The sequence below is a fragment of the Typha latifolia genome, chromosome 11, assembly GCF_019914945.1.
Source record: "Typha latifolia isolate L0001 chromosome 11, TyphaL0001v2, whole genome shotgun sequence".
NCBI lineage: Eukaryota > Viridiplantae > Streptophyta > Magnoliopsida > Poales > Typhaceae > Typha > Typha latifolia.
This window is the reverse complement of record NC_133096.1, coordinates 501380-529359: the sequence shown is the minus strand read 5'-3', so window position 1 is coordinate 529359 and position 27980 is coordinate 501380. Positions and strand designations below refer to the sequence as shown.

The 27980-nt window shown below is 34.1% G+C and overlaps 1 protein-coding gene across 1 annotated transcript; it reads right to left on the bottom strand.

The window, feature by feature from the left end:
- Window positions 1-86: 86 nt before the first annotated feature.
- LOC140797629 (alpha-mannosidase At3g26720-like) lies at window positions 87-27948 on the bottom strand. Its single transcript, XM_073151234.1, has 29 exons — window positions 27595-27948; window positions 27414-27497; window positions 27242-27330; window positions 26286-26460; window positions 21043-21162; window positions 20833-20919; window positions 20684-20755; window positions 18594-18707; window positions 17135-17235; window positions 16965-17058; window positions 16697-16864; window positions 16511-16600; window positions 14867-14932; window positions 14716-14772; window positions 11359-11578; window positions 11120-11253; window positions 10811-10879; window positions 10660-10719; window positions 10495-10566; window positions 6139-6186; window positions 5881-6000; window positions 4354-4419; window positions 3993-4105; window positions 3806-3890; window positions 2157-2267; window positions 1989-2084; window positions 859-906; window positions 608-676; window positions 87-528 (listed from the first exon to the last, which is right to left on the bottom strand). The coding sequence occupies exons 1-29, from the start codon at window positions 27820-27822 to the stop codon at window positions 304-306; spliced, it is 3081 nt and encodes a 1026-aa protein (XP_073007335.1). The 5' UTR covers window positions 27823-27948; the 3' UTR covers window positions 87-303.
- Between the last annotated feature and the right edge of the window lie 32 nt (window positions 27949-27980).

The following is a 27980-nucleotide window of genomic DNA, read 5'->3' as shown; positions in this document are numbered from 1 at the left end:
AAGAAAAAGAAAATGAGAACTGAAAGCAACACACGGTCAACTACTACTGTAATCTAGAAGTCTAGATAATGCAATCAAGACTCATCTAGCAAAATAATTCCTTTATCCAGAATATCAAAACCTTGTAACACACCTGCAGCTCCAAATGAGAACTGAAAGCATTTTTTTTTTTTCACGAGAAAAAGAGAAGAAACTCTGAACTCGTGAGGTTGTTGTCATATACAACAAATACACTAGAAAGTCCACGTTATTAAGAGTTGGATAGAGAATTTTCTGAGATGCACTGGAGAAAATTTGACCACATCAAGGATCAAATTTCTTGAGGAAAAAAATGTAGTTAAATTTGATAATAAACGTGCGGATCTCCATTGGCCCCAGCTCGACGATTAACTTAGAAGGATCAACTGGCCCTCCTCGAACAGGAGCTTCTGATCCTGGAGAATCCTCCACTTTCCATTTTAATCTCTTCTTCTCCATTGCGGTTCTCTCCTGATTAGCAGATAAGCTCATCTCTGTGATCTTGCTGATCTGAAATTCAGAACCACATGAAAGTTTGTCAGCATCTTTCTAATAAATAAAAGCATAAATTGTGTTCAGGTCTCTCCACCTTTTTGTCTGGGAACATCTTCTTAAGTTCCACGGCGGCCATTTGCGAGAAATCCTTGTCCTCACCAACCTTCAAGGTGTAGTACAAATTGAAAAGGCATCAGCAAAGAAGTAAAACATGATTAATTAACGTTCCCACAAAGGATAGATTTTAGCTGGCGGAAAATATTAGACTAAACAATTATTTGATCAAATAGAGATGGAGATAGAGACAGCATGAAAAGGAGATGTTAAAACTTAAAAGCATAAAACCTCATAAAGGTGTGCCAACCGGAGGAGAATACTTCCATCTTCAAGTGCCTGAAAATGCATATGACTTCAGCTTAAGATGTAAACAGTAAAAAGAAATGGCAGAGTAGCACCTCATTCAAGAATCAGTGAAAATTAAGATGATCCATAACTAAGTGTCAGATAAATTTCCTCATGTTAAAGTTATGTGAAAAGATAGCATGTTGCAGCATAACATCAATCAATCTCAAGGACAATGATAGTAGCTTCAGAGGTAGCTGTGCACGTGAATCAGAGAAATAATACTCTGATATAGGAAAAGAATGTGCATCAAGAGAATTTAAAGAGACTGCTGTCCAGTTTAGGCACCCCAATTCCAAGGTAGACATGATTTTTCAGTTCCAAAAAGCATGACAATCACTGTACCTAGTTGATTTCAGTCAAAATTGGAGCTTCTATGAAGAAAAATGCTCTCTCATTTTCCCTAACATTAATCCAATTGCATGTCTAGTTGAGGACTGGAGAGCATGGCTGTTTAAAGTGTTCATGTGTATTCCTGTAACCTCATCTTATTTGATAGTCGTTAGATAGATAAAGGACTTCGTCTAAAGGAGAGCCACGCGATAGATATAGAAAATTATAATCCCCATTCGTTCTACTGCCAGTACTTGCATGGAATCTCCAAGACATGTAAGCTTAGAGTTACTACAAGCTCATTTACATAAACGATAAAATAAAATTTGCTATAATAAACCAAACATTGTTATGGGATGTTTCAAGCAATCTTAACTTGAAAATCTGATTTGCTGTGAAATTAGTCCAGTATGCTATTTTTGTTTTACGTTATAAGAGGGGGCATGTGTGATCATTAACTATATGATATCACCACAATATGCTTGTAAGTGTAGGCTTCTTAGGTTTGTTAGGTAAAATTATTCTATAACTGCAAGACAAGTTGACTCTTTGCAGTAATCTAGCTGCTTTAAGAAAACCAATATATTGAGTATAAAAAATAAAAATAATAAATGCTCATAATATAAATACAAACTGATTACTTCATTATATGTTGTAATATTTTAATTATCAACATTTTAGCTTATTGTGACTGGTGTTCTAACTTTTAAGTTGGCGCCTTCCATAAGAAGAGCATCTACCTGAAGGGTGATCAGTGCAACATTATCTGGCAAGCTGTACGAAGGATCCATCGCAGAGAACTTTGAAATATGAGAACTTGGCCAGTTACCTCCATCCTGGAGAATATATAAGTGAGATACAATCTGGACATAACAAAGTTGTTAGACAAATAAGTAGCCAAGATCTACCTGTTCTGAGAAAGCGATAAGAAGAGGAGAATATATCTCCTGGCCAAAAGACCGACGCCACTTGGCTCCCTCCCCTATTGGATCAAGTTTAAGATAATATTTTCCTTGAATCTGTCAAAAAAGATAATCAATCTTCCACTGAGATGGCTTTAAATGTCTCATAACTTTATGGGCATATTAACATAATTACAAACTGCCAAACATTGATAAAGCAGTCAGAATATATTAATTCCATTTCCACATATATGTGTGTTGTTGATTTTTGGCTGAAACTAGAAAGGGGCATTCAAATGGGATTATGGCCATTCAAATGCCTGACTTTAAATTTGTGGCATTCCAGTCCCATGTCCCACCATTGGAATGAGCCCAACTCCATTAGAATGAAATGGAAGCGTTTGAATGAGTTCAAAGCCATTCGACAACCCAAGAGTTTTGAGGAGCCAGTGTTTGAAGCTCCTTTGAATGCCTTTCAAATAGAGCGCGAGCATTCTAAACAGATCTAATCCGTTTGAATGCCGCGGGTTTCTTCTTTTTCAAATCATGCCTATAAATGCTTTATGTGGAGTTTTAGGTAGGGTCAGATTAACTCCGACCCGACCCGCTATCCGACCCGATTCGGATCGGATTCGGATAAAAATTTTCTATCCGATTCGGATACGGATAGAATTTTTGAAAAAAAATCGGATACGGATTCGGATACGGGTCGGATATATTTTCCGGATTCGGATACAGATATCAGATATATTTTTCGGATACGGATATCAGATATATTTTTCGGATTCGGATACGGATATCGGATATCCGTTTATCCGCATATTTTTTTAAAATGATTTACAGTTTTTAATTTCCTTATTTAAATAGTAAATATTAATATTATTACTAATAATACATTATATATTATTTATAGAGATTAATTTCTCTAATTTTATAAATTTGACATATAAAAAAATTATTTAGCGTAAAACTCTTAATAATTTTGTGTTAATTATATATAAATAAAATATTATAATTATTTTAAATTCAATTAATATCCGTTTAACATCCGATCCTCTATCCGAAAATTATCTGTATCCATTTAGTTAGGATATAGTTTTAAATTTTGCTATCCGTCTAATATACGGATCCGAATCCATATCCAGACTAAAAATATGGATCCGGATATGAGTTGAGCACTATCCGATCCGTATCCGATCCGTTTTCACCCCTAGTTTTAAGGCATTCGGAAAGAGGGTTTTGTGGTAGGAGAGATGGCTTTGTGGAGACTGAAACTTGTAGTTAGCTTGGATGATTAGCATTTTGGTTATGGATTTCCATTTGGTAATATTATTAGCTTTGCTAATATTTAGTCTATTCCATTTAGTCTTGTTTGTGGTTTTGGATTTGTGGTTTTGGGATTATTTCCGCCACCTCCACCCCTTTGGTTACAACAATATGTTCCTAAATAGCAAAAACTGCAATGAACATAATTGTCTCACTTGAGAGTTAACACCTAAAGAAAAAGAAATGTGTAGCATTCACTTCACAATATCATAAATTCATGCTTTTTGCTCAAAAAGTTTTCTTTTTTAAATATACTATATAACCTCAAAATGTCAATGTGAGCGACCATCATTAGCTAAAACGCACAAGGATGTCCAAGGCTTACTTACAATTAAGCCTGCACATGTGCCGTTGACACAAACTGTTTCATTTAATGCTTCTCCAACACCTCGTCCATCATCATAAAGCAACCTCCTGTATCACCAGAATAAAACAAGTCAACTAAACCAAAAATAGTAAGAAGAAATTTATATAAATCATCTAAGAAGTTACCCATTATATGAGAAAAGGACATACCTATGGAGCATCAACTCTACTTGTCCATCTAGTAAGCTAGTTCCTCCAACAGAACGGTCTACCAATATTGATAGTTCCGTGCTATTATCTTTAATGTAAATTCCAAGATTTATCTGAGAAAACAGATGGTGTTATTTTTATTTTCTGCAGGCTAAACCAGGACAAAGTATTGGAAAGAGAAATAGGAAGTATCATGCTCTACAAACTCCATTAAAATTCAAAAGTCAACTTATCAGTTTGGCATGAATGGGGTGGTTTAGGATGTGAAGAGAACTCTTTTTTTCCTTTTCCATACTTTTAGATAAGACTTAAAAGCAAGGATGATCCCATCTAGAGTACATCAGAAAAGCCAGAAACTTACTGGGTAATAGTTTCCAGCAGCAGGTTGATTCACTTGTATGTCCCAGTCTGATCTGTAATCTCGAATCTGCAGAGCGTTGCATGTAATGCAATAAATAAGAAAAGGGTACGAGCCATATAAAAAGGCTCCCCTGTTGACAATTGAAGCACTACGATAAGGCAATGTTTTCTTTTCTAATAAGTGGTAAATTGCTAGATCCACCATTTCATTTAAAAGTATTATGATATGACTACAGACTCTATCCATAGATAAAAAGAAGAAACCAAACACCATCAAGCTTCAATGCATCTAAGATAGAAAGCATTGTTATATAATCTGGATTGTCCTTTTCCATTGTCCCAAAAATCAACAGGCAACAGCACTCAATTCCATCTTAGTCGCTGTCTAACCCATTGCCATTTATAACTAAAGCGATTATTTAATTAAAATGTTGAACTGAGTATGATATTTATAGTTTTCAATTACTACTAGACTTCTTATACCTAAATCATCTTCTTAACAAATGAAACAATCATGCAACAATGATTTTGTAGTATTATAACTACACTGCCACATTGTCTTACATTTGACCAGCTGAAGTAAATGTCAACATAATTTGTCATAAATTTTAACTCCGTACTTGAAGTTTCTGTTTATTGACATATTCTCACCTTTTAAAGCGATGTTCTATTCTTTCTCTATCTTCTCTTAGATATTGGATTCAGTCAAGTAACAACTAATAGGAACATAAAAACAAGGACCATTTGTTCTTTTTAACAAATTTATTTATGAGAAAGGAATTTGAAAAAGTATAATCTAAATCCATGCTCTCAAATGACCCTATATGACATTGGCCAATTATGCTTACTGCTTATGGCAATCTCCAGTCAGTCCAGCAAAAAACTCATTAAACATTCTAGTAGAATATTATAGAGATAAACCATTTTTTTTTTGCTGCAAATATCCCATTGAAATACAGTGATATTGAAGATTACCCCCTACATTATGTGTATTTGTGGATTAATGCCTGCTTTATGCATCTATTTTGCAAATAGACAGTAGTTACAATCATGTCCTGAGATATGAGAAGCCCAAGTACTCATCTGCTATTATTATTCTGTGTGGTCTGTTTTGGAAGAGTAGCTGCTTATGGTTGCCAAGCACGAGATATCGAACTCTAGTAACAGAGGTATGCAAATCCCTTTAATAGGTTCAATGGGCTAAATAGATGACTGTCTGCCCTAATATAAAGGAAAATAAAGCTACATTTGAACTTCTTGCAGATGCTTTCAGTAGCCTCCTATTCTGAAACTAGCATAAGAGTATCATGGACAAATAACACTCCGAAATTGAAAAAATAATAAACAGTGAATGATTATACCACAGTGATCTTCAGATAGAAAGCAGAATCAAATTTCAACAGGATTTCTTGATCAGAATTACAAGTTGCCTACCTCACAAACTGAACTAGTGTTAAACCTAATTCAGAAAATAGAATCTACCAGAGCATACCCGCTAATTCAGAAAATAGAATCTACCAGAGCATACCCGCTTAATGAAATCACGTCCATTAGAATCTGTGTAGAATGTTTTGTTTGTCCCCATGGTTGTCGTAATCTGAGTAGCCACTTCTTTCCCAATTCCATCGTCAACTGGAATAGGTCCTACCTATATAAATTATGACATCATTCAGCTCACCACAAAAGGAATTCATTATTTCAAATAAAACCAACAAAACTTTCATCTCTTCATAAAGGAAAAATGTCCTCTATTCCATCTGCTGAAAATGTAAGAAAGCATGCTTACTATGAACTCCGTTTCTATATGCTCCTTTCCCTTGTATGTTCTGGTAATCTGCAATAGAAAAGTATCGTTTTATTTCAAGAAAACGATAATTGGACAATCAATCAATTTTTAACCATGATAATTAAGTCGATGCTCAAACCTAGCCACTGTGGAACATACCCTTTTACATGCACTTCAGCAATGAAGAAAACAGTGGGACTGTACTTATTGTTTCTGCAATCTAAAATAAAAGTGACTATGCAAAGAAAGAAATTTGGGATGGGTGTGAGGAATTTTCGCATTTTGACAAATTCTGAACTTTTATCACTGATATGATTGGTAATATTTACATATACGAAATCATGAAAGGGAAATGCCATGATTGATAATTTTCAATATATTTAGGAAAGCCTAAACTTAAGGCTTATCATCACAGTGAAACACCTAGATTTCCTCGCATACAGTTAAGATTTTTACAGAAAAATCTTATAATGACCAATAATGAAGTAGTTAACAGCTAATGCTTGGCTTCAAGGTGATTCTACAGTGAGACACCTAACTTCTAGATGTTCTCATTCTATCTGTCTTTTCCACAAGGAATACTTGTCTATTCAGTGCTTCCATTTACCATTGATGGCTTACCCAAGCTTCCAGGTCTGTGATGCCCATAAAAGGTCTCCTAGATAGGAGCTGACTAACCCAAAGCACCAAGACTCCAGAAACAAAGTACTACAGCAATGCACAGTTGTCAATTGTATGTTATATTATTAACATACTTCAAATCAAGGATGGCCATGCTAAAGGCATGTACCATTCTGAAACCTGATGGGCATGGGGCATGCCAGTTTGACACGCCCTTACGTGCCAATCGCACCTTTACATGTCAGTTGTCAGTAGCACGCCTCTAATATATTTTTAGGGTTTTTATATATATTTTTAGTTGTGAATATACATATTAAAACCAATATTAGATTCTTATATTATTAGGTAATGTTATAAATGACCTATTTTATTAAAGAGACATGCATATTGCAATAGTTAAGTAGAAACATGATTAACCGCATAACATGATTAAATACATTAATTAATTGACAATAGCTCAATAATTAAAATCAAAACCTAGTTGAACTTAGTTAATCCAACATGCTCCCATATAAATTTTGACCAAATTTGAATGAGTTTGATATATTAATTTTGAAATTTTCAGAATTTGGAAAAAAAAAAGGGGAAATTGAATCATACTGAAATTTTAGCTGAAAAAAATAATAAATTTTGGTTTCAAATCAAATATGGAGTTAATCTAATATGTTCATATACCAATTTTGATCCACTTTAAATAAATTTGACATAATAATTATGAATTATTTAAAATTTGGGAAAATTTTGGGGGGACAACAAATTTTCCCTTAGATTCCTATATTTTATTTTTTATAGATCTAGCACCAAAAGGCTTGATCTATGTAGTATTACGCTTACAATTAATAGATCTAGCAAATTCGAGCTCTTTATACACCCCAAATTAGTTTTAAAGTGTAAAAAAAATTTAAAAACAAAAACTCTGTGCTAATAGGCACGGGTAGGCACGCACCTATGCCAACCAGCACACCTCGGCACGGGGTTGTGCCGCTAGCACAACCCATGCCAAGTGCTGTACTCCATTGGCACGACAAGTGCCAGTCAATATGACTATCCCTGTTGCAAATATGTACAACATGGTCCACATCAACAGTTAATGTTTGATTATAAATCAAAAAACTTGTTACAACTTACAAATTACAACTAAGAAACCTCTAGCAAATATGACAGAAATGTTTGTCAGATAGTAAGGAACATATGCATTATTCACGAGTCTTCTACTCTTCTTATTGCATTTTATCCTAATTATTCAACAACAGACAGAGTAGTCGACTTGTTCACATTTTAGCATTAGAGGAAATTATTAGCACACCCTATCCAAAAAATTTGAGTAAAGTTGCAAACAAAACCCCACATTGGGGTCTCATGCACTAGGATATCATTTACATAATAATGCGGAAGTTGGTGTGCCTATCTTCTTCCCACTCTTCTCTTTTTTCTTCTATCTTCCCTATCGAAGTTGCTGTCATTGAATTCAATTGTTGGAGCATCACCAGAGCAAGCGAAGACCACCCAGAGAATCTCCGTTGCAAGTTCTTACTAACATTTGGATTATTAAGCTATTCCACGTGAACCACAGGTGAGTGGATTCACTCACATATTTTATCCGTCTTATATTTCATGTTATTACGCTATCATGTTATCTTTGTGCAATGTCATCATATTATCTTTGTGCAACATTATTTTTCGTGCAAATACATTAATCATGAATAGCTAGTAGAATATTATTTATGAGTATGTAGGACTTTGAGAATAGTTACATACTAGATATTCTTCATGCATTTGACTATGGTGACTCAAACTTACTTTGAAATCTAGATAAAAAAACTTATTCATGTTCATACGGTGATCTATTTAGGTAATTTTAGCGAGGTTAAGGAACAATTCTAAGCTAAATAGAAAAATCTTCCTAAGGTGATTCTAATCTCTCTCAATGGTTATAGGCCAAGATAGGGTACCTTTATCACTCCTAGCAATCCTAACCAAATCGATTACGAGGAAAAGACCCAAGCATCATCTCAAAGTGATTTCTAGTTAATGTGATTCCATGAATACAATCCCAAAATTAAAAAAATATATGGCATTTATTGAGATTGAGAAGTTCCTCATAATAAGAGTTAAGCATATCATCAATTTGTTACTCAAAGTATTATTACTTGTGTGTTATTATTCACATTATGAGCATATTGGCTATTATTATTAATTGTTGAGCCTTGGTTTTTAAATCATACCTTATGAATTCTAACTTTTACTGGCATTTAGGTAGATTCACCCACTAAGCTAAATTAAACTCCATTAATATTTCAGATACTGATCAACGTGGTGAATGAATGTGGTGCATTAGGACTCTTTACCTCTAATTAGGATTTGTTTTACCTTTTAGTTGCATTAGTTGTTTTAGTGTTATTTTGAGAGAGATTTTTTGTCTAACTTGAACCTCCTTATTTCATTGAGAGTTTTTATTTAATTCAGTTGAAGTTATCAAATTACATTGAATTCCTTTTAAATTGTGGATTTCGAAAATTAATGTTAAGACTTCATGTACCTTTAAGTCTATTCAGGTACAGTCGGTCAAGACTCCAACTTCGGGTCATGACAATTGACGTGAATATATAGATATTTGGTAACTCAGTATCTTACTCTCATTCACGAAACAAAATGATTGGCATAAAGGGAAGCATAGACAACATCCATGAAACAGTTTAAGTATGTCAGATGGAACAAACACGAGTGTTCTTATACCATCTTTTTTGTTTTCAGTAATGAAATTATGAAACTATGAAAATAAGAAACATGTAAGAATCACTTCTATTATTTATAATTTATTTACTGATCCTTATTTGGGGCAATGACAACACTTTATATGGACTTACATCACCTCAACTGTAACTATTGAGTTATCCCATAATCCCACGCACAGTCCATCGCAAACTAAATGCAGGATTAGGAATTGGGATTGGATAATCCCTCCTTATTCCAAAGAGCTAAAAACATAGCCATAATGAATCATCAGATAGAAGGTGCAACACTTGATGAATTTAGAGTTAATCACTAATGTTGGGGGGATCGGGAGAAAAGGAGAAGATGGGAGCAGATTTGTTTCCAGAGGTAGTAGGTGTCTAGGGGTGCAAGTTCTTTTTGCCAAATAACTCCATGTAGTTTTCAAGTAGCTTTTCACCATATGGAAAGACAAAATGCAACAAAATATGGAACTTCCTGAAGAAGATATGACCATCATTAGTATGACTTGATGAATAAAGGAGATCAGATACTGCAACAAGCGAATAACTACTTGTCAAGGTTGACAATGATAGCTGGATGAAGAGCCAAAGAGATCAAGGCATTTGATTGTAAGTATGTTCAAACATTTCCCAAGTATTTGCAGAGATAGAACCAAGGGATACTTAGTAAATGTCAGAACAATTTACTGAACCTACTGGTACAAACTTACATTGCATAGCTAATCAAATGAACATCTTCCTTTTTCCTTTTTCCCTTTCCTTTTTCTGGGGCTGGTGGGTTGACCAGAGGGAGAGAAGAGGAGCAAGAACTTTATGCTATGCTTTCAAATATTCAGTTGATTGTCTATAGCAGAATAACTATGATGAAACAGCGACATTGAATTGAGAGACTTGAATTCCAACAACATAGTGAGTAAATAACTAAATACACAGTTACAATGAAATGAGCTATAAACAATAAATTAAGAGAGTGCTGATCTTCCTATAGAATATAGATCACCTGATATATCCATGGGTTAATCTGTTGATGCACCTCATCCAATATAGGTCCTTGCATGATTGTCAAAGGCTCCTTAATACAACAGATAATAGTCATGAAATACAGATAAGGTGAAGACCAAACATGCTAGGACGTAATAATCATCTGCTCAATATGCATGAATACCTGTCCTTCAGAATTTATTGGAAATGTGCCATTTGGGCGGAATATGTAAGCTCCAGATGCCTTCAGCAAGCAACAAAGAAGATAAAAGAATTTGATATTGTTACCTCGAGGGAGAGAAATGAAAGTCATCTCTTAGAATCACAAGACATACCTGAGGATCAGCACCACTACCATTATCTCCAGCATAAAAACTATAAGTCTGTTTGACATTCACATTAACCTAGAATACAAAGAACATTGCTTTTAGAAATAATTTCACTTAAAAAATTCTCAACAGTAGGAGATCCATCACAAGTGAATCCCAGCACTATAAGTTGTAACATTGAGAACATGGAAAATGATGGTTAGGATATAATATAGGAAAAGGAAAGAATGAGAACCTTTTGAAGGAAGATATAAAACTGTAGCAATAAACTCATTAAGAAAAGAACATGAAATTGGAAGGGCTCTTAGAACATACCAAGCTTTGACTGTCGAAGTAATGAGAAATTCCATCAACATCATAAAGAAGCTTCAAGTGACCTTGACCCACTTCTATATTGTTACTTTTACTTCCTTTCGATGGGTACAAAGTTGATATGGCCGAAACAGAACCTGAAATTTTCCACATTTGATTAAATAAATCTGCATTCTCTGGAAGTACAACATTCAGTTCGAAAGCTAATATAGTGCATAACAACAAAGCATTACATATTTTACCTGGTTGTTTTGCACTTGACACAAAGTAAGTGTTGAATCCAAAAGGAGGTACTGATACGGGAAAAGCAAGCCAAAATTTAGGTGCAATACTAGGGGAGATCCCTAAGTAAGCCTTGACATATTGGCTTCTCATGTTAATCGAGGCATTAACTAAAGGTAATAATTGTGATTCAACTTCTCTTCCTTCAGAATCATGAACAACAAGAGATTCGCTAATAACCTGCAGTCAATTTGGTTTTCTCTAAGATCAACTTTGAAATTTGCATATCAGGGGACGAAAAATAAGTAATATATCAGCTTAATACAGTTCTAGTCCAGCAACCAAAACAACCAAGCCTTTAATTCCAACTATTTGTGGTCCACAAATACCACTCCAGTAAATTAACATTTCTTGTAAGAAAGCAAAGCAATTAACCAACAATTCTAGTCATAGTCATTTATCAAAACCTAAGCCTCCATGAAACAATGTGGGACAGCAAGAGCAGAACTCACTTGAGAATATTCCACAGAAAAGTTCTAGAACAATGAACGCCTATATATGTACATATATGTGTTACTGTTTGATATAATATTTGGAAAAAAAATGTGAATCCATAGGTATGCTCTATATCAATTGAAAAAAATTAATACAAACGAACTAAGAGATGAGATCTATCACGTGCTATCAATAATAAAATGTGGAAAATAAAGTATATAAAGACAATCGTAGAAACAAATTTTATGTGGAAAAACTCTAAACTAGGTAAAAAACTACAGATTCAAACTTGGATTCGAGATCAATCACTAAAACCTATAGCAGTTACAAAAAGCCCACAGATTACCCATCAATCTCCATGACTCAATCTGTAATGGCACAGCACTTGTCGTGCTAGTAATAGAACAGCACTTGTTGTGCTAGTAATGAAACGACACTTGGCACGGGGTATGCCAATGGCACATCCCCGTGCCGACCCGTGCCAGCCATTATGCATGTGGAGCCTTTTTTTATTGTTATTAATTATTATCAAATCAACTGATCAGTTGATCATTTAGAAGGCTTAGATAAAATTTATAATAATGAAACTAGTGATGGTAATAGTGATAATAACAAGACTTAGTCTAATCGCAATGATGATGGAGATGAGATATTTGTTCCTATTATACAACCTTCTCAGAGAGATTTTTTTTTAACAAAAGGACTTAAGTCTATAGGTAATTGAACTTCAGGAGAAGTGCACCGACTAAATAATATGAGTTCATCATAATTACCATCATATCAACCACACCCATCATAGCCTAAACACACTTATTATACTCTATATCCACAATCTACATATGTTTATAGTGTGTCTGTGCCTATACGGTGCCGTTCATTCTCGTGCATATTAAATATCCATAATATATTATAGGAGAATTACAAAACTTCTATTTGTATGAAGACTGTGAGACATTATAACGAGTAATACTATCAGTAAATGGGTTTTGAAGAACATATCCACATGTGGCTTAATACATCTAAGATACCTGAATCTCTGTAATAACGGAATCAAAGTATTGCCGGATGAATTGGGTAGACTTCACATTATCAACATTATCGTATTATTCTTGTGCCGGTAAATAAAATCTTTGATCTTCCTTGTCATTTTACATTCAATTAGATATTAATTTTTATTATTAAACTATTACCAATTAGTATTATGTATTCAATTATATTATCGAGTGTTCAAATATTAATATTAGTTTTAATGAATGTCTTCAATCATAATATGTGTTGAATAATATTTTTATTTAACTGTTGCTTTATCTTTAAGGATAATGGTAACCCTACCATTAACTAGTTCATTTTCATTTATTAATTTATTTATTAATTTCATAGTAATAGAAATACATATCCTACCGAGATAGGATTTGTAACTTGCTATCCTCTTATCTAGCAAGCAAAGATCTACCTCTGATTCTACTCACATTGGACCTAGTGCTCATGTAGTTTAGCCAATAGTAGGTCAAAAAAATTGAACTGTGATGTGAGCGGGGGTTTCTAAAGAATATAAATAACCTCTAATTTTTTTATACGTTATTTATAAAAATAATCTAAAGATAAAATATTATAATGTAGATTTTGAACTTTTAATACATATATTTAAACCAAAAATCAAAGATGGATATATCGAAGACTCAAAAACATCTTTAAATATCCTAAAAAGTTTATTAATTATTATAAATGCGTGTCAGTGGCACGTAGGGACATGCCACTGGCACAAAGAGGTGTGCCACTGGCATAATGGGGTCGCGTCAGCAAACCCCGTGCCAATGGTGGCACAGCACATGCCACTGGCACGGCCATCGTTGCGTAATATACTGTTTCTCACGATAGGTTTCCAAATCTCAATAACATTCGAGGCTGATCCTTCCGTCTTAGTGATTTTCGAGACGCAATTCTTTCAAATCTAACGTAGATACTTAAAGTTAAAAGTAATTCAGCACATTTCGTCTAAAACTAAAAGGTGATCTTCAATGGCCTCCAAATAATGATCTCAAGAAATAATAGATCTTTTTTAGGGTTAGATTAAAAGCCTTTTAGAGATAAGATAGAATATTCTTTCAAAAATTCTCCACGAATTCTCTTCGAAATAAAGTAGAATATGTCTTCAAATATTCTCCATAGATTCTCTTAGAGATAAAGTGAAGTATTCATTTAAAGATTCTTTAGGGATTCTCTTAGAGATAAGATAAATATCTCTTTAAGATAAGACATAAAAGATCTCCAAAAAGATTTCATAGAATAATGTAATCTGTGAAAAATCCCCAATGTCGTTTGAATGCAAGTAAAGTCATTTGAACAACCTTTTATGTGTCTTTGTAAATTTGAATGCTAGCCAGGGCTCGCTTGAACAGCAAAGTTGACAGGTTGAATGCGAGTAATCATTCAAATGCCCTTGAATAATATTTTATACTATTCTAATCATCATGACATTGTTTACGCACTCAATGATGCTTTAAAATTGTTTGAACACTTTTGACTTGAAATCCTCCAAAATTTGAAAAACTTCAATTTACATGTTCAAACCATTTATATATATGAATTTTCTTGACTTCAAAATTAACTTTTCATTTTAATATTTTTCATCAAATATCTTATAACTTGTGCATATACTCATACATAAAATTTAGATATGTTACATAAATAAAATTTTGTTTTGAAACATAATTTGTCAATTACATAAGTACAAATAAAATCTTACAAGATTATTTGAGCAAAAAGTTTTTAGCTTTCTATGGTGCGTACTAAACATATTTGAAGGCCCTAAACATCAAGGCCTGATCAAGCATACTAAGATTAATAATCAACCAAAAAAATTAGAAGAATGAATTCCTTACAGGTATGCGGATGACATCCTCTCTTTTCCATCCAAGAGAGTTGTAGACAAGAACAACCTACAGCGGAACAAATTACAGGATGTGTTTGTACATTATAATAACATCCACACCAAGAGAAAAACAAATGAAAAAAACTAACATTGCAGCTTACCAAGCTTTTACCGCCAGATAGCTCTATCTCAGATGAAGGGCAGTAACTTATATTTAGAAGAGGACACTGAAATTTGCACAGAAGAAAGATTCGCACTGAGATTAGGCATATAGAAAATTATCACTAGATACCAACGAGAAGTGATATGTAATGGGAAGCTAAAGACAAGAATTGCCATGATGCCACAAATTACATGTTAAACTTAGGAGAAAAGAATAATAGAAGTAAGAAAATAAAGAAACAGATAGAAAAAAATTAGAAAGAAGTAATGCTACTCAGTATGATAAGCATTCTTGGAAATTTTCATGGTTTAATAGCTCAGTTTGAATATTTCACTCCATGAAACCCAATATCTTTTGGTTTTTCCATAACCGAAAAATTCCGTCACTGCAACCTGTGGAGACCTCCTTTTCCAAATGAATTGATAAAAATCCTCTCCTTACCTAAATTAGAAAATACGTCGTTCATACATAAGGACGCAATTATTCTTAACTCTTCATTGACAAGGAAATAATTGAAGCTAGATGTCATACTGAAGGAATATGTGTTGTACACTGTACTTGGAAAAGACGATGTCTTATAAGTGCAGAATTCTTGACTTCTTGCAATGACCATCTCAGTTGAGCGTCATGGATTACTGTATATTCACAAGTTCTCATCTCATACTATAGAAGTGTAGTACAGGGGTTAAATCTACCAGATATTAAATTATATAAGGCAAGTCAAAACTTGTTGAATGATTTGCAGGCACTCACATAGCATATAATTTATTACACAAAAGCAATGGAACCTTGCAGTATGAGTTTGCGGTCCATTATTATATGGCATCATATAAAAATTCCATAGATTATGGTATTTCTCACTGTCTGTCTAGAAAATTTATGAAATTGCAAGTTCATTCTCCTGTAATAGATATGTAGTTAAGAGAAGAGCCAGTAAGTAGTAACCCATCATAGCTTCCTAATATTAAATCATAACCATGAACAACAAGTCGACAATAGAATTCTTTGTGTAGCATTGGTCTAATTGATTGGCCCATGGTCTAATGAGTAACCAGACTAGAGCTGTAGAACTGTGTAAATGTCAGGGGCTAACCTAGTAACTCAAAACATTAGGCTGTGTTTCAAATTTACTTTGTTAGCCTCTAGTCTCACCTTTTCAATATGTAAGTGGGAACTGCATTTCATCATTAAAGGATAATACTAGCATATGCAGCAAAGATATAGAGTAAAAATTATTTTACAAAGAGCTAACATCAACATATTGTAGCATTGGACTGGGGAAAAATGAACACTGAAAAGAATGCTTCTAGCCTTTTATTCATGGAGTAGTTGTGATATGACTTATGAGAACTACATGCTCCCCTTTAATAGAAAGCTGAACTAATAACTTATTCAAAATTAAAGCAATCTAATGAATCTCTTGATTGAAAATAAATGTCATTTTAATCAGGTTTATCATCAATTCATTACCAGATAATATTACAATTTTGACTTAAAAACATGCACTAGTTCGTACAGTATTAGTTTTCAAAATTGGCATTACAAGCATCATCAGAATGAAACACAAGTCATACTATTCTACCACAAACCTAATAGGAATATATAGTAGTTCTTTAACAAGAAAAAGGTTTCATGTATTTACCTGTCCAAACTGTGTTGATGGATTGACACACGCTGATTTGTTGACCGACTCTGTCAAGCAAGCAAGTGTAGATTCAACTAATTTCTCAGCCTGAAAAGAGTAGCAAAGGAATTAATTGGAGTTATGGGTTATGACTCAAGGTAGTCTGAAAGCATTATAATGCTGATCTGAGAAAAAGCTAGTCACCTCGACATAGCCTATAGAAAGTCGTTTGGCATAATCATTTGCCACATGCTGTTTTTCTGTTCCAGTAACTGCATCATGATGCTGAGCAACAGCTAGAGCTTCAGCTAAACTCGCTGTTGTGGGACCTGATCCAATTTTTTCCTTGAGAAATTCTAATTGTCGAGCTGCCTGAATATGTATTAAATTTCACAAAAAGAAAGAAATAATTGATTAAAATTGTAGAATAAGAATTTATTAGCATTCAGTATACGAGAAGAACTAAACTCACCAAATAATATGCACTCATCAGTCGCACATAACCTTTTAAGGCAGGCCTACTTGTAAAGTACCCTGTCCAATATGCATTGGGTTTATCTGCATATCTGAATATATGAATGTTAACTCATTCTAAATGACAAATATATATGGACACTCTTTCCAGTTCATCAAATAACTTACGGGAAGAAATCATCTGTCTTGATTGGCCAAGACTCATTAGCTGCATACTTTGCATCAGTATAAATGGAAGGTGTTGAATACAGAGCATTCACCCTGCCATCCTGAAGAATGCAAAGACAACTATTGAGGAAAAGATCACAAGTTCCAGATTTCTCCAGAGTCCATATGATAAGTAGAAAATTTTAGAACCAGTGGTTCACCAACTAATCTCATGACACAGAAGCAGAAAATAGACAGGATCTCAGGTTTAATGGCTCTTATGGCTCATAATGGAGTTAAGATTAAATTAATTTTGTTATTTTATTTGTTTAGAAATAGTTTATTTGAACTATTTGTTTATTTTTTGCTATTTCTTTGAGCCACTTTTATGCATTTTCACAACTTTAGTGTTTGATCTGATTTAGGCTTGATTTAAGGTGTCATTTTCAACTTCTATAGTTGGTTATTAGAATACATGTGGGTAAGGCCTCGTTAGACCTATACTAACTAGGAATCTGACTCCTAGCAAAATAACTCAAAAAGGCCTATTTAAGGAAAACCTTTCAGCCAGAGCCATTCTGCAACAGTGGTATTGATTCTCATATGAGGTTGATAGTCCCTTTCATTTGGCATGTTCATAATTTGGAGAAGCACTAAAACTCATCTAGTTTTATGAGTGGTGATGTCTCTTGAAGAGCAAGAGCAAGAGGAGAGCTTTCTAGAACTTTTCTCTCTGTGGTTCTATTAGTGAGGATATGGTGGACAATGTCTTGATCCAAATCATTCTTCTTCTTGTAACCACTCCACTTCTCAAGTCAGCTAGAGTCCAATGAATGTTCAGAAGAAGAGTTAGTTTATTTTGTCACGTACTTTTAATCTTATGGTTGTTGTTACTTCAGTTGAAACTAATAAATAAATGCTTGGTGTTATTCGGTTTGTTTGTTGTCAAGATCAACTTTCCCCATCTTCTCTTGTTGGTTGCGTGATTTTAGATTTTTAGGCATCCAGCTGACCATGCATCATGAGACATTGGAAAGAAGGTCCTCAGCTGTGAGGCTTTGTTTATTTATCATTCCACATTAAAATTATCTGGTAAAGAAGAAAATTTAGTCTCAGAGGGACAAGTTTGGCCATCTTTCCATTGTCACTACTTTTTCTGCTACAGTAATCTTCATGTTTCAGTGAGAAAGAAAAAAAAAATTCATCTAATATATGTTATTATATCATTCTCTTGGCAACTAAAAGAAGCTTTCGACCTAGGAGAAAGGGCAAAAGAGGAGCAGCAACAGGATGTCATAAAGGAAGTATGATTAATCGTATATGAAGCATATGGAAAAGGTCATATCCCACTAAAGATACCTATGAAGTACATGAAAGAAAAGCAAACAAGGGACGAAAACTTCTATGCTGATGAGCATCGGTAAGCTTCTGAAACTTTTTCATACTTCAAATGATCTTGCATGATGATCGAGTATGGTACCTTGTTGACATAGTGAATGAACTTATCCATTTGCCTGAACCATGTTTCTGCATATTGGTACTTGAAATCTGTCCCCATAGTAAACATGATATGGTTTGTTCTCGTAATATTGGCCTGAAAAGTTCACCCCACCACATTTTAGGTTTATAGTTGCATGATGTGATATATTTTCATCAATAAAAGAACTAGCATACAGAATATGAATGTTACTAAGAATCAAATAGCATAGTTCTGGGAGTTCAGCATTAGATAGATGAAATTTATCATCAAATGTTAATGTGTCCCAGAGTCTGAACACTTCACTGCCACTATTCACTAATCAGAACTAAAATCCAACAAATGTGACATTCTTCTGCAGCAAAACAGCAACATGGACATTAAAAAATTACAAGCTATAAAAACCAATAGCACATATACACCAATAATGAAAACTACAATGTGAGTACAAGTTCAGATGTGTATGCATTAGCGGAGACAGGAGGAGAGGGCAGAGCAACCAAACCACTCCCCAAAACACCCTTTTTTCTTCAGATCATATGTTCTTTTTATTGATCTCCACCCACATTGCATGCTGGTTCCTAATTTCCTAATACCATATTATCTAATTATCTTTGTAAGTTGTAACTAACATGTATGTGTTAATTCCTGGATTAATATAATCCAATTAGTTAGCCCTTCCCACATGCGATTCCTGAAAACATGGGATTACAGAAAATAAAAACTCCAAGTTATTGAAATTTATGAGATTTCCTTGATTCCTTATGACTAACATAATCAACTCCCAACCATGAGATGAATAATTTAAAATTCTGTAAGTGCATGTTCTATTTTTACAAGGTAGTTAATCCTTTTCCTTAAAATTTTATAACTTTGGCACAAGAAAAATCTAAAGGAGAAGCATAGGAACACTACTCATGCAAAAAAGAGAACGAAAAGGAAAAGGTAAGACAAAATCCATAAGCATGCTCAACAATCTGACATCCATCAAGGTTCTTAATTTTATATCTACTCTCATAACTAGTATTTTTATAGTAATCATTTTATTTTTGTTTCATCATTTCATTTTTCAGTGTTTGATCATATGAAAATGTTTCTGCTAATGTATGAACTTTCCGGGCTAATATATTCTTCAAATATATATAGTTGGTTATATTGGAATGAGAACAAATTTTGTTTTATATCAAGATAACTATATGCGATAGACAATTGCAATGATTTTAGTATTACATTTTATAATTCTTACTAGTTAGTTGTTGGCAAGTAATATATTTCTATTTATGCACATAGATTGTGAAAGGACTATAACATTATTAATGAAAATAGTTCAATTGAACGAATGATGACTAATAATTTATTTTTGGTCTTTTCACTAGTCAAATTCAATTTGCAAACACTGGCTTCGCAGTTGTATATCCTAATTTATGCTATGCAATTAAATCAATGATGATTTAAAGATTGGCATGCAGTGTACCACCATAAGCTGCCTACTTGACGTATATCAACTTATCAAGTTTCTATTACTAGACCATGAAGTCTACGCATCTATGTGTAAGGCTGTAAGCCTATTAGCAGACAATCCAGCATGTAGTCAGTTCAAAATTGGTCACACCCAGGTCTTTTCAATAAGTTAATGGTTATTGCAATATTGCACTATTGGAAATTTGGAAGTTGGAAGATCATTTTGTATTAGGTATATTCCTTCAAATAACGCAATCACATTGTGGCTCTAATGTGTACTCTTAGAAGACTATACCTAATGAAAGAGTAGCTTCTATAACTGCAAAAAGAAGACTGTACCTAATGAAAAGTGTATTATGAATTCACTACATCCTATTCTTACTTTTATAAAATTCCACTCAGAGAACAGATCAAAGAAATGCTTAAATCTTTTGACAAATTTTTGGAAGCATTAGTACAGAAAGAACAACAAAAACAACTAAGCCTATAAACCCACATATTCCAGGTCAGCTATACTATATTTTCCCCACCATTCATCTCTATTTAGTGCAATAATTTGTGTCAAATCAGGACTTATCATGTCTTTCAATAGGGATAAGTTTTAACCTTTTTTTAAAAAAGAACATACTTACCTGTGAGACAGCTGCAGCAACAAAATCATTTACTCGCTCTTCAACATTGTAATCAAAAAGAAGAGGATCATCCTTCAATCATAACAGTTAATTAATACAGTAAGTACCTAATTAAAATGTCTTAAAGAAAGGACTTTTGATAGGATTACCTGGAGAAGAGGAGAGGTATCATCAACTTCAAAGTAAAAACCGCCAGGAGGAGGTTCATAGTTCTTGGGAAAGATGCCACTAAAAATCTGAATGAAAGTATAGAAGCAAGAATCACAAAGACCAAAATGTTATTACAGCACATAGCAACAAGAACAAAGTTCCTTGCTGAAATCAATTAAGGCAAAGACCAAATAGTAGAGATAACATACATCTGCCGATGATCCAAGAGATCTTGAGCCCCTCCATACAACCTCGAGTTTCTTCAACTCCTTCCTTTTTTCTTTGTCTTGGTAATCCATTCGAAAGAAATAAAAAGCATCAAAACCAACCTGCAAATAGTTGGAAAATGTACCCAATAAACTACCAATGCTGCAGTTGGATAAAATGAGCTAAGATGATGAGCACACACTTTCAGGTTTCAACATGCAAGGATGCACCAGTTGCATTCAAAAGAACGTTTTCTTTAAATTTGGACTAATTCAGAGAAAGTAATCTAGTTAACCAAACCAACTGATTATTTGATAGCCATTATACCAAAGTCCAATTGATAGAAGGTAAAATAACATGATGAAAGCAATTTAGTTATATAACCAAGAGTTATCTTCTAATAATATATTAATATGTAGGATATGAAGTTAAGGTGTTTTTTTTCAGAATGTAATCCCTATGACTAGTGTGTCAAGCAATAACTATCCCATCTCTAAACCCCACCTGTTAAGGCTAGCTATTGGGTAAGTATTCTGCTCTGCCACTCGTAGTTGTTCACCAGTCCAAGGACAACATGCCGTTACCTATTACTTTGTATTCCTTAACAGAAAATTTGATTTGAATTTAATACAACTTTCCTCTGTCAAACTTGTCCAAATAGCACCATAAATGAGCTTCAAACAGTACTATGTTATCTAGCATCCATAGGCCAAACTTCTATGAATGAGCACAATTTTCAGTCAATTTTTTTTAACTGCACCACTTTACCCATCTTAATGTCTTCAGATCATCATTAAAGGTCTACAAGAGTTGCTGCCTGATTGGCCAACATTTCAATCCATAAAGCATTGCAGATCTTACAACTCTCTTACAAAATTGCCCTTTTAAATGTCAACATATATATCAACCCCAAAAAAATGGGTTGTTCTCTATTTTAGCCAGCATGTTCTAGTATTAATCTGTATGTCCTATTCAATGTACAGTATCACTTAATAAAAGATTCAATATAAATTGACGTACTCTTGATGTCTCCATTCACTAAAATTGCACTCTACATGCTTGGCTTCAACTTTCTTAAACCTTTAAATTCCAAGTTACTTTCTTCACCCTTCTCATAAAGTAGACTACAATGCTATTTATTAAAAGATAGAAACTATAACATGACCAATAACAAACACCATGGGACCTCTTTTTCAGTAAGTTTAGTTAGTTTGTTCAAAATAGATGCTATGATATAAGGATCAAATGTCAATATTTTGGGACAATCCGATACACTTAGTTAGAGTCTTTTCTTATTGCATTAGTTATTTATTTTTATTAAAATAAATTTTCTGTAGGTCGTGTTCGAATGCGGTTGGGGGCGCGTTCAAATGCATTTGTGAACGCCTACATCAGGTTCGCAAATACAGAGAACGCGTAATGCGCGATCGAAAGCGGTCGAGCGCGTTCGAACGCCTACATCGCGTTCGCACATACAGAGAACGCATTTTGCTCGTTCAAACACGATCGAGCGCGTTCGAACGCGATCAGCAGGATTCCACTAGGATTATGGTTAATTATTGTTATTAGGGTTTGTTGGCTAGCCTCTATAAAGGTGTGGATGGCAGTCAAATTCATTATGCTATTGGAATATTGATTTCTTGCCTCTCTATCTTCTCTCTACCCTAATCTCCCTCCTCCCTCCTCCCTATTTACCAACCTACCATCTCTACAGTTGACAAGGTCTCTCATAACTTCTAATCTCCCTCGACTGTCGATTCCTTCATCTTTTTTGGGATCTCAACCACTTCTTCCCTTTCGTCTATATCCCTTAAACAACACCACCCATCCACCCTCATCTCCATTATCATTCATAACCCTATATTCCACTCCATCCATCACCACCACCATCATCCGCACTAAATCGTACTTTCATCCCAGTTGCAGTTTGAATCTGCGAAGGGCGTAAATACGAAAAACGTAGATCAAAGAGTTACGAATCGATTCCGCTTGGTTTCATAATTTTCTGACCACAGGAGAATATTTGGTGAATATTTTCCCTCGGTTGCGCGGACTGCTTCTTACAATAGTAGTTATTCTTGCAATAGTAGTTATACCCAATGATGGTGGTGCAAGTCGGCATGCCCCGTGCTGACCGGCACTTGTCGTGCTGACGTGCCAACCCGTGTCAGTTGACATGGGTCCCGTGAGGTTCGAAATAGATTTTTATTAGTCCGAAATTAATTCATTATAGTGATAAATCCAAAGTAATATATGAGACCTTTTTTTTATCATGTGACAAACATAATATGTCATGAGGAGCTAACTTTTTTTTTATCTTTTTTTATTTTAATCCTATCATAGAGTATTCAATTATATCATGGAGTATTCAATTGTATTATAGAGTGTTCAATCATTAATATCAGTTATAATGAATATATTTAATCATATAATATGTCATGTGAAGTCATGTTTCTATTTTATTCTATGGGAATTTCTTTTTATTATTTACAAACATAATTTTAAAATAAGACACTTTGATGTAGGCTTTAATACATATATTTAAACTAAGAAATTTTTACAAATCACACTGTATATTTTACCTATTTTGCTATTCACACCCCGTCTTTGAGGATTTTGTAACCCGACATCTCATTTTTTTTTATAATTCTCATTTAACACCTTAATGTTATTTTGACTAACTAATGTCGACCAAATTACTAAATTACCTCCACCATTCTATCTCATTTTCTATATCCATCTACCATCTTCCCCACCTACCTCCTCCATCGTTACTGCCACCACCTTTCCTCATTTTTCCCCCTCCTCCTCATTCCCCTCATCTTCTTCTTCTTTTTCTTCTTATTTGGGAAGAAAAAAAAAAGGATGAAGAAGATAAGGTAATTTAGGTATTTATAAATTATTATGCATATTATAACAGAATTTATTTTTTAATACCGTCTAAGTTAACCCAGAGTGTTAAATAAAAATTACAAGATAAAAGGAAGAGCCGAGTTATACCTCAAAGACGGTGTGTGAATCACAAAATAGGTAGAATGTAGCTTGTGATTTGTAAAAATCCCTTAAACCGAAAACAAAATATTGGCATATCAAAGACTCAAAACATCTTTAAATACCCTAAAAATTATATTAAATACGTGTCAAAAGTGTGCCATTGGCATGTAAGTGTGTGCCAATACGTACCAACTTAAGGGCATGCTAGTGGCACGCAAGAACGTGTTGAGGGTGTGCTATTGCTAACTGGGGATCGGCATGACATGTGCCTTCGAAGGAGCTATCGTTGGTTGTACCACTACCACCATACATTCTTGATCAAATCCATATATCATGAAAATTCCCTTTTTCTTTGCTCTATAACCTAACCAATTAATTATGCAATTTTATTTCATTATACTTCTCCAACATTCCTTGTAGTAAAGTAAATAGTTTCAACTTTCATACAGGGATGAAACCAAATTTGATTTTTAGTTACTCTTATTATGCCTCAAAAACTTCATTCACTTGGTAATGCAGAGCACTATCTCCACATCTTCTATTTTGTCAAAAACCAGTCAACAAAAATAATCCATCATCTCATTAAGGGTGAGAACAGCCAAATAAGGTAGGAATAACATAAGGTCTATAGCATTCCTTGTTTATCTTCTCTGAAGCATATCTGAGATAGAAATCATGTAATCTCCGAAAACATTTCTCATTTAATTCCTCTAAAGCATACTTGAGTTGTCGTCTCTAATTTTCAACACCAAGCACTCCACATTTTCTTTGTCTTTTGTTTTTCCTCTGAAATCAAATTGGTATTCCCACAAAACACGTCATTTCTTCCAAAGGCTATAAACAAATTCAGTGTTGAACTTCAAGATCCCAATTGTAAAAGAATAATAATTGGAAGCAATGCTTGAGCCTTTTATGTAGATTCCACTATCAAATTATCGCTGGCTAGAATGGCAAGCAGAGAACCACAACTTGAATAGATACTTCTTAGAAAAACTCTTAGACCTCGTTTACTTTAGGAGTAGAGTCAATTCTGGAATATGTATTCCTCTTTGTTATTCTAAAAATGTGATCCTTATTCTAGAAAATTCTTATATTTACTTGTACTTTAAAGTAAGAGTATAATAATTACCTTTGATGTGATATAAAGTGAATAATAAGATAAAAAATATGCTTTATTTTTTATGAAATTACTGTGAATACTTTTTGATTTGATATAAAGTAGGTTGATGAATAGATATTAAAGATAAATTAGTAACTGGATTAGTGTGTAGTATAAGATGTAATTTTGATGAATAGTATATGTATTCTAGAATGAGGTTATTATAATGTTTAGTTGTTATTCTAGAATAAAGGAGTTGTCTTTCAGAATTTAAAAAAAATATATATTTCTAAAGTGAACAGGAGCTTACTAAGTGCATGAAACACCATAGTGCTTACATAGCTTTTGACACTTTATTGAAGAATTGTGGTACAAATATGCTCATATAATGCTAACGAAACAAGCAACTAGATAATTTCTCTTTTATTCTTAAATGATGGTTTGATCTCTTATGTCTGATTAAATGTATTTACGCAATCAAATTGAAATATTCTTACTTTCCCTTGATTTCATGTTGTTATTTAATATTGCTAGATTATATATTGAATAGTGCTATTAGATTGATTATTATTTAATAATTAATTTTAACTGTATTTTGTTTGTATCTTTCATATCAATTAAAGCGACTATACAATAGCCTACATTTAATTTATTCATCATAAACTAAATTATCCCAATTTGAATAATTGTTTTCCTAATAATAAAAACGATCATATGGTCAGTAAGAAAAGGATTACGAATAAAAGACATTACAGTGAAGAACATTATGAACTATTTGTCAGGAAGCAGCTTACGGGAGCATAAAGAAACAAATATAGAGCTGCTTTAACCTCAACATAATGAAAACTCAAGAAATATGAGTATCATAAGAAACTAGATTCTGAGCATGAGAAATATATTAGTATTTGAAAATTGAACCCAAAAAAACAAGAATCTAGAAGTCAGATAATGAAGAAGCGTGATAGGAGAAGCTTTCAACAGAAGCCTTAATGTCATAGTTTATGGCAAAAGAAACTATACATGATCTCCAGAAAATTATCAAATTTTCAATATCTATTCAGAAGCCTTCCATTTTAAAAGAAAACCTTAACATAATCAGCAAGGAACAGATTTAGAGAAAGAAGAAGGTAGAGGAGAATGGAAATGCAATACTTCTGCCCCCAGCAAGTAAGCCTGTACTGCAGAATGTCCAAATGGATCGATCTGCCAACCAATTCGTGGAATCTGACCAAACTCTTCCTTGAGGAAACGGTGCCCCAGGGTCGTCTGATCTATCATGTCAATGTAATGCACTGTCGCTTCATCATGCATGCACATACCTCCATTACTTCAAATTCAGAAAAAGATAATATCTTTATTTCCAAAATAAACTAAACAGAACAAAGATAAGTTTTAAGTTTATTTCTGTTCTTAGCTCAATCGAATACAGTACTCAAAAAGGAAAGAAAGATAAATAAGCATGAAAAAAAATTCTACAATGATATTAGACAGATGTATTGCAAGCAGTACCAATACTATTTCAAAATCAAGTGTCATGCTGCTTCATGACTAACAACACTACATTCAATGATGCAAGAGATCCATTCAACAAAATTTCCATGTACCAATGGTGCATCTTGACATGAAATTGATTATTCAAGAAGATAATGGAAAAATGAAACTTGTTCAACAAGCCTATCTTTACAGTACCGTCGATTACCTAGTTAGTTTAATTGCAGAAAATGCAGCCAAAAACATACATAAATTCCAAAATGATGGTTTGATCTCTTACCGTTAAAAAGAACTAACTATGAAGGGAAATTGATATTTACATAGCAAGGATTACTATTGGCAGAGCAATCATAACTAAAATGACCCTTATACCCATACTTTATCTCTTTAGACTCCTCTATTATATTAAATAATATGAGTGCATTCTTGTTGCTAAAAAAAATGCTCTGTAAGCAACTATTTTTTCTTTGTAGATATCATTTTCCACTATAAAAAGCTAGCGTCCAAGAAAATTAATATGACGTAGGTAGGACTATAGGAAGAGGTCTACATTAACTGTACTGACTGTACGAGATGAACGAATTTGTGTGATTTCTTAAAATTGGGAGAAAACTTACATAAATTCTAATTGGCCAGAATCGACGAGCTCCTTAACTACCTTCTTCACGACATCACTCTGCTGCCTCCACCAACGCTGGAAGAAGGCCTACGTACACACACTCCACAATCAAAAACACTAATTCTAACCCTAAATTCCGTCCCAAATCCCAATTCGCCGAAGCTTCTCACCTGCTCTACATAGATGAACTTCCGATTCTTGTCCTTCAGCAGCGCCGGCACGAGCGAATCAAGAACATTCTGAACACAAGCTCCCTAACCCAAGAAAATCACAAAAACAAAAACAAAACCAAAATCAGAAAAAAGAAATCGGTAAAAACCGGGGGGGACAAAAGGACAAATGCGATTGGACCTGGATGGAGTTGTTGGACCCGACGTAGTACTGGTCGATGGTCTTGAGCCAGCCGACATCGTCGTGAGTGTGAGGGACGAGGTGGACGTTGAGCTTCCCGGGGACGATCCCCTGCGATGTGTTGTAGGCAATATACTTGGGTTCCGCGACGAGGAAGAAGACGAAGAGGAGGAGGAGGAGGAAGGGTAGATGACGAAGTCGAGAAGGAGTGGCGATCGCCATCGCCATGGTTGATTCGACCTTCGGATTCAAGACGAAGGCGAGGGGTTTCTAAAACAGGGGAGAGGTGTCAGGGGTTTGGCTCTCGGCCTCTCCGGGATCTCGTCTTCCACCTTTCTCTCGTCGCGACTAGCTTGTACAGTGCTGCGGTATACTACTCTGCAGGA

What these genes read in the sequence shown, in the direction of transcription:
- LOC140797629 (XM_073151234.1), bottom strand. Translation starts at nt 27,822, where the DNA reads ATGGCGATGGCGATCGCCACTCCTTCTCGACTTCGTCATCTACCCTTC. An exon ending in ACTTCGACAGTCAAAGCTTG is followed by an intron (nt 10,880 to 11,119) that starts GTATGTTCTAAG and finishes TTTGTATTCTAG; the next exon opens with GTTAATGTGAATGTCAAACA. An exon ending in TTAACCCATGGATATATCAG is followed by an intron (nt 6,187 to 10,494) that starts GTGATCTATATT and finishes TTTCTATTGCAG; the next exon opens with ATTACCAGAACATACAAGGG.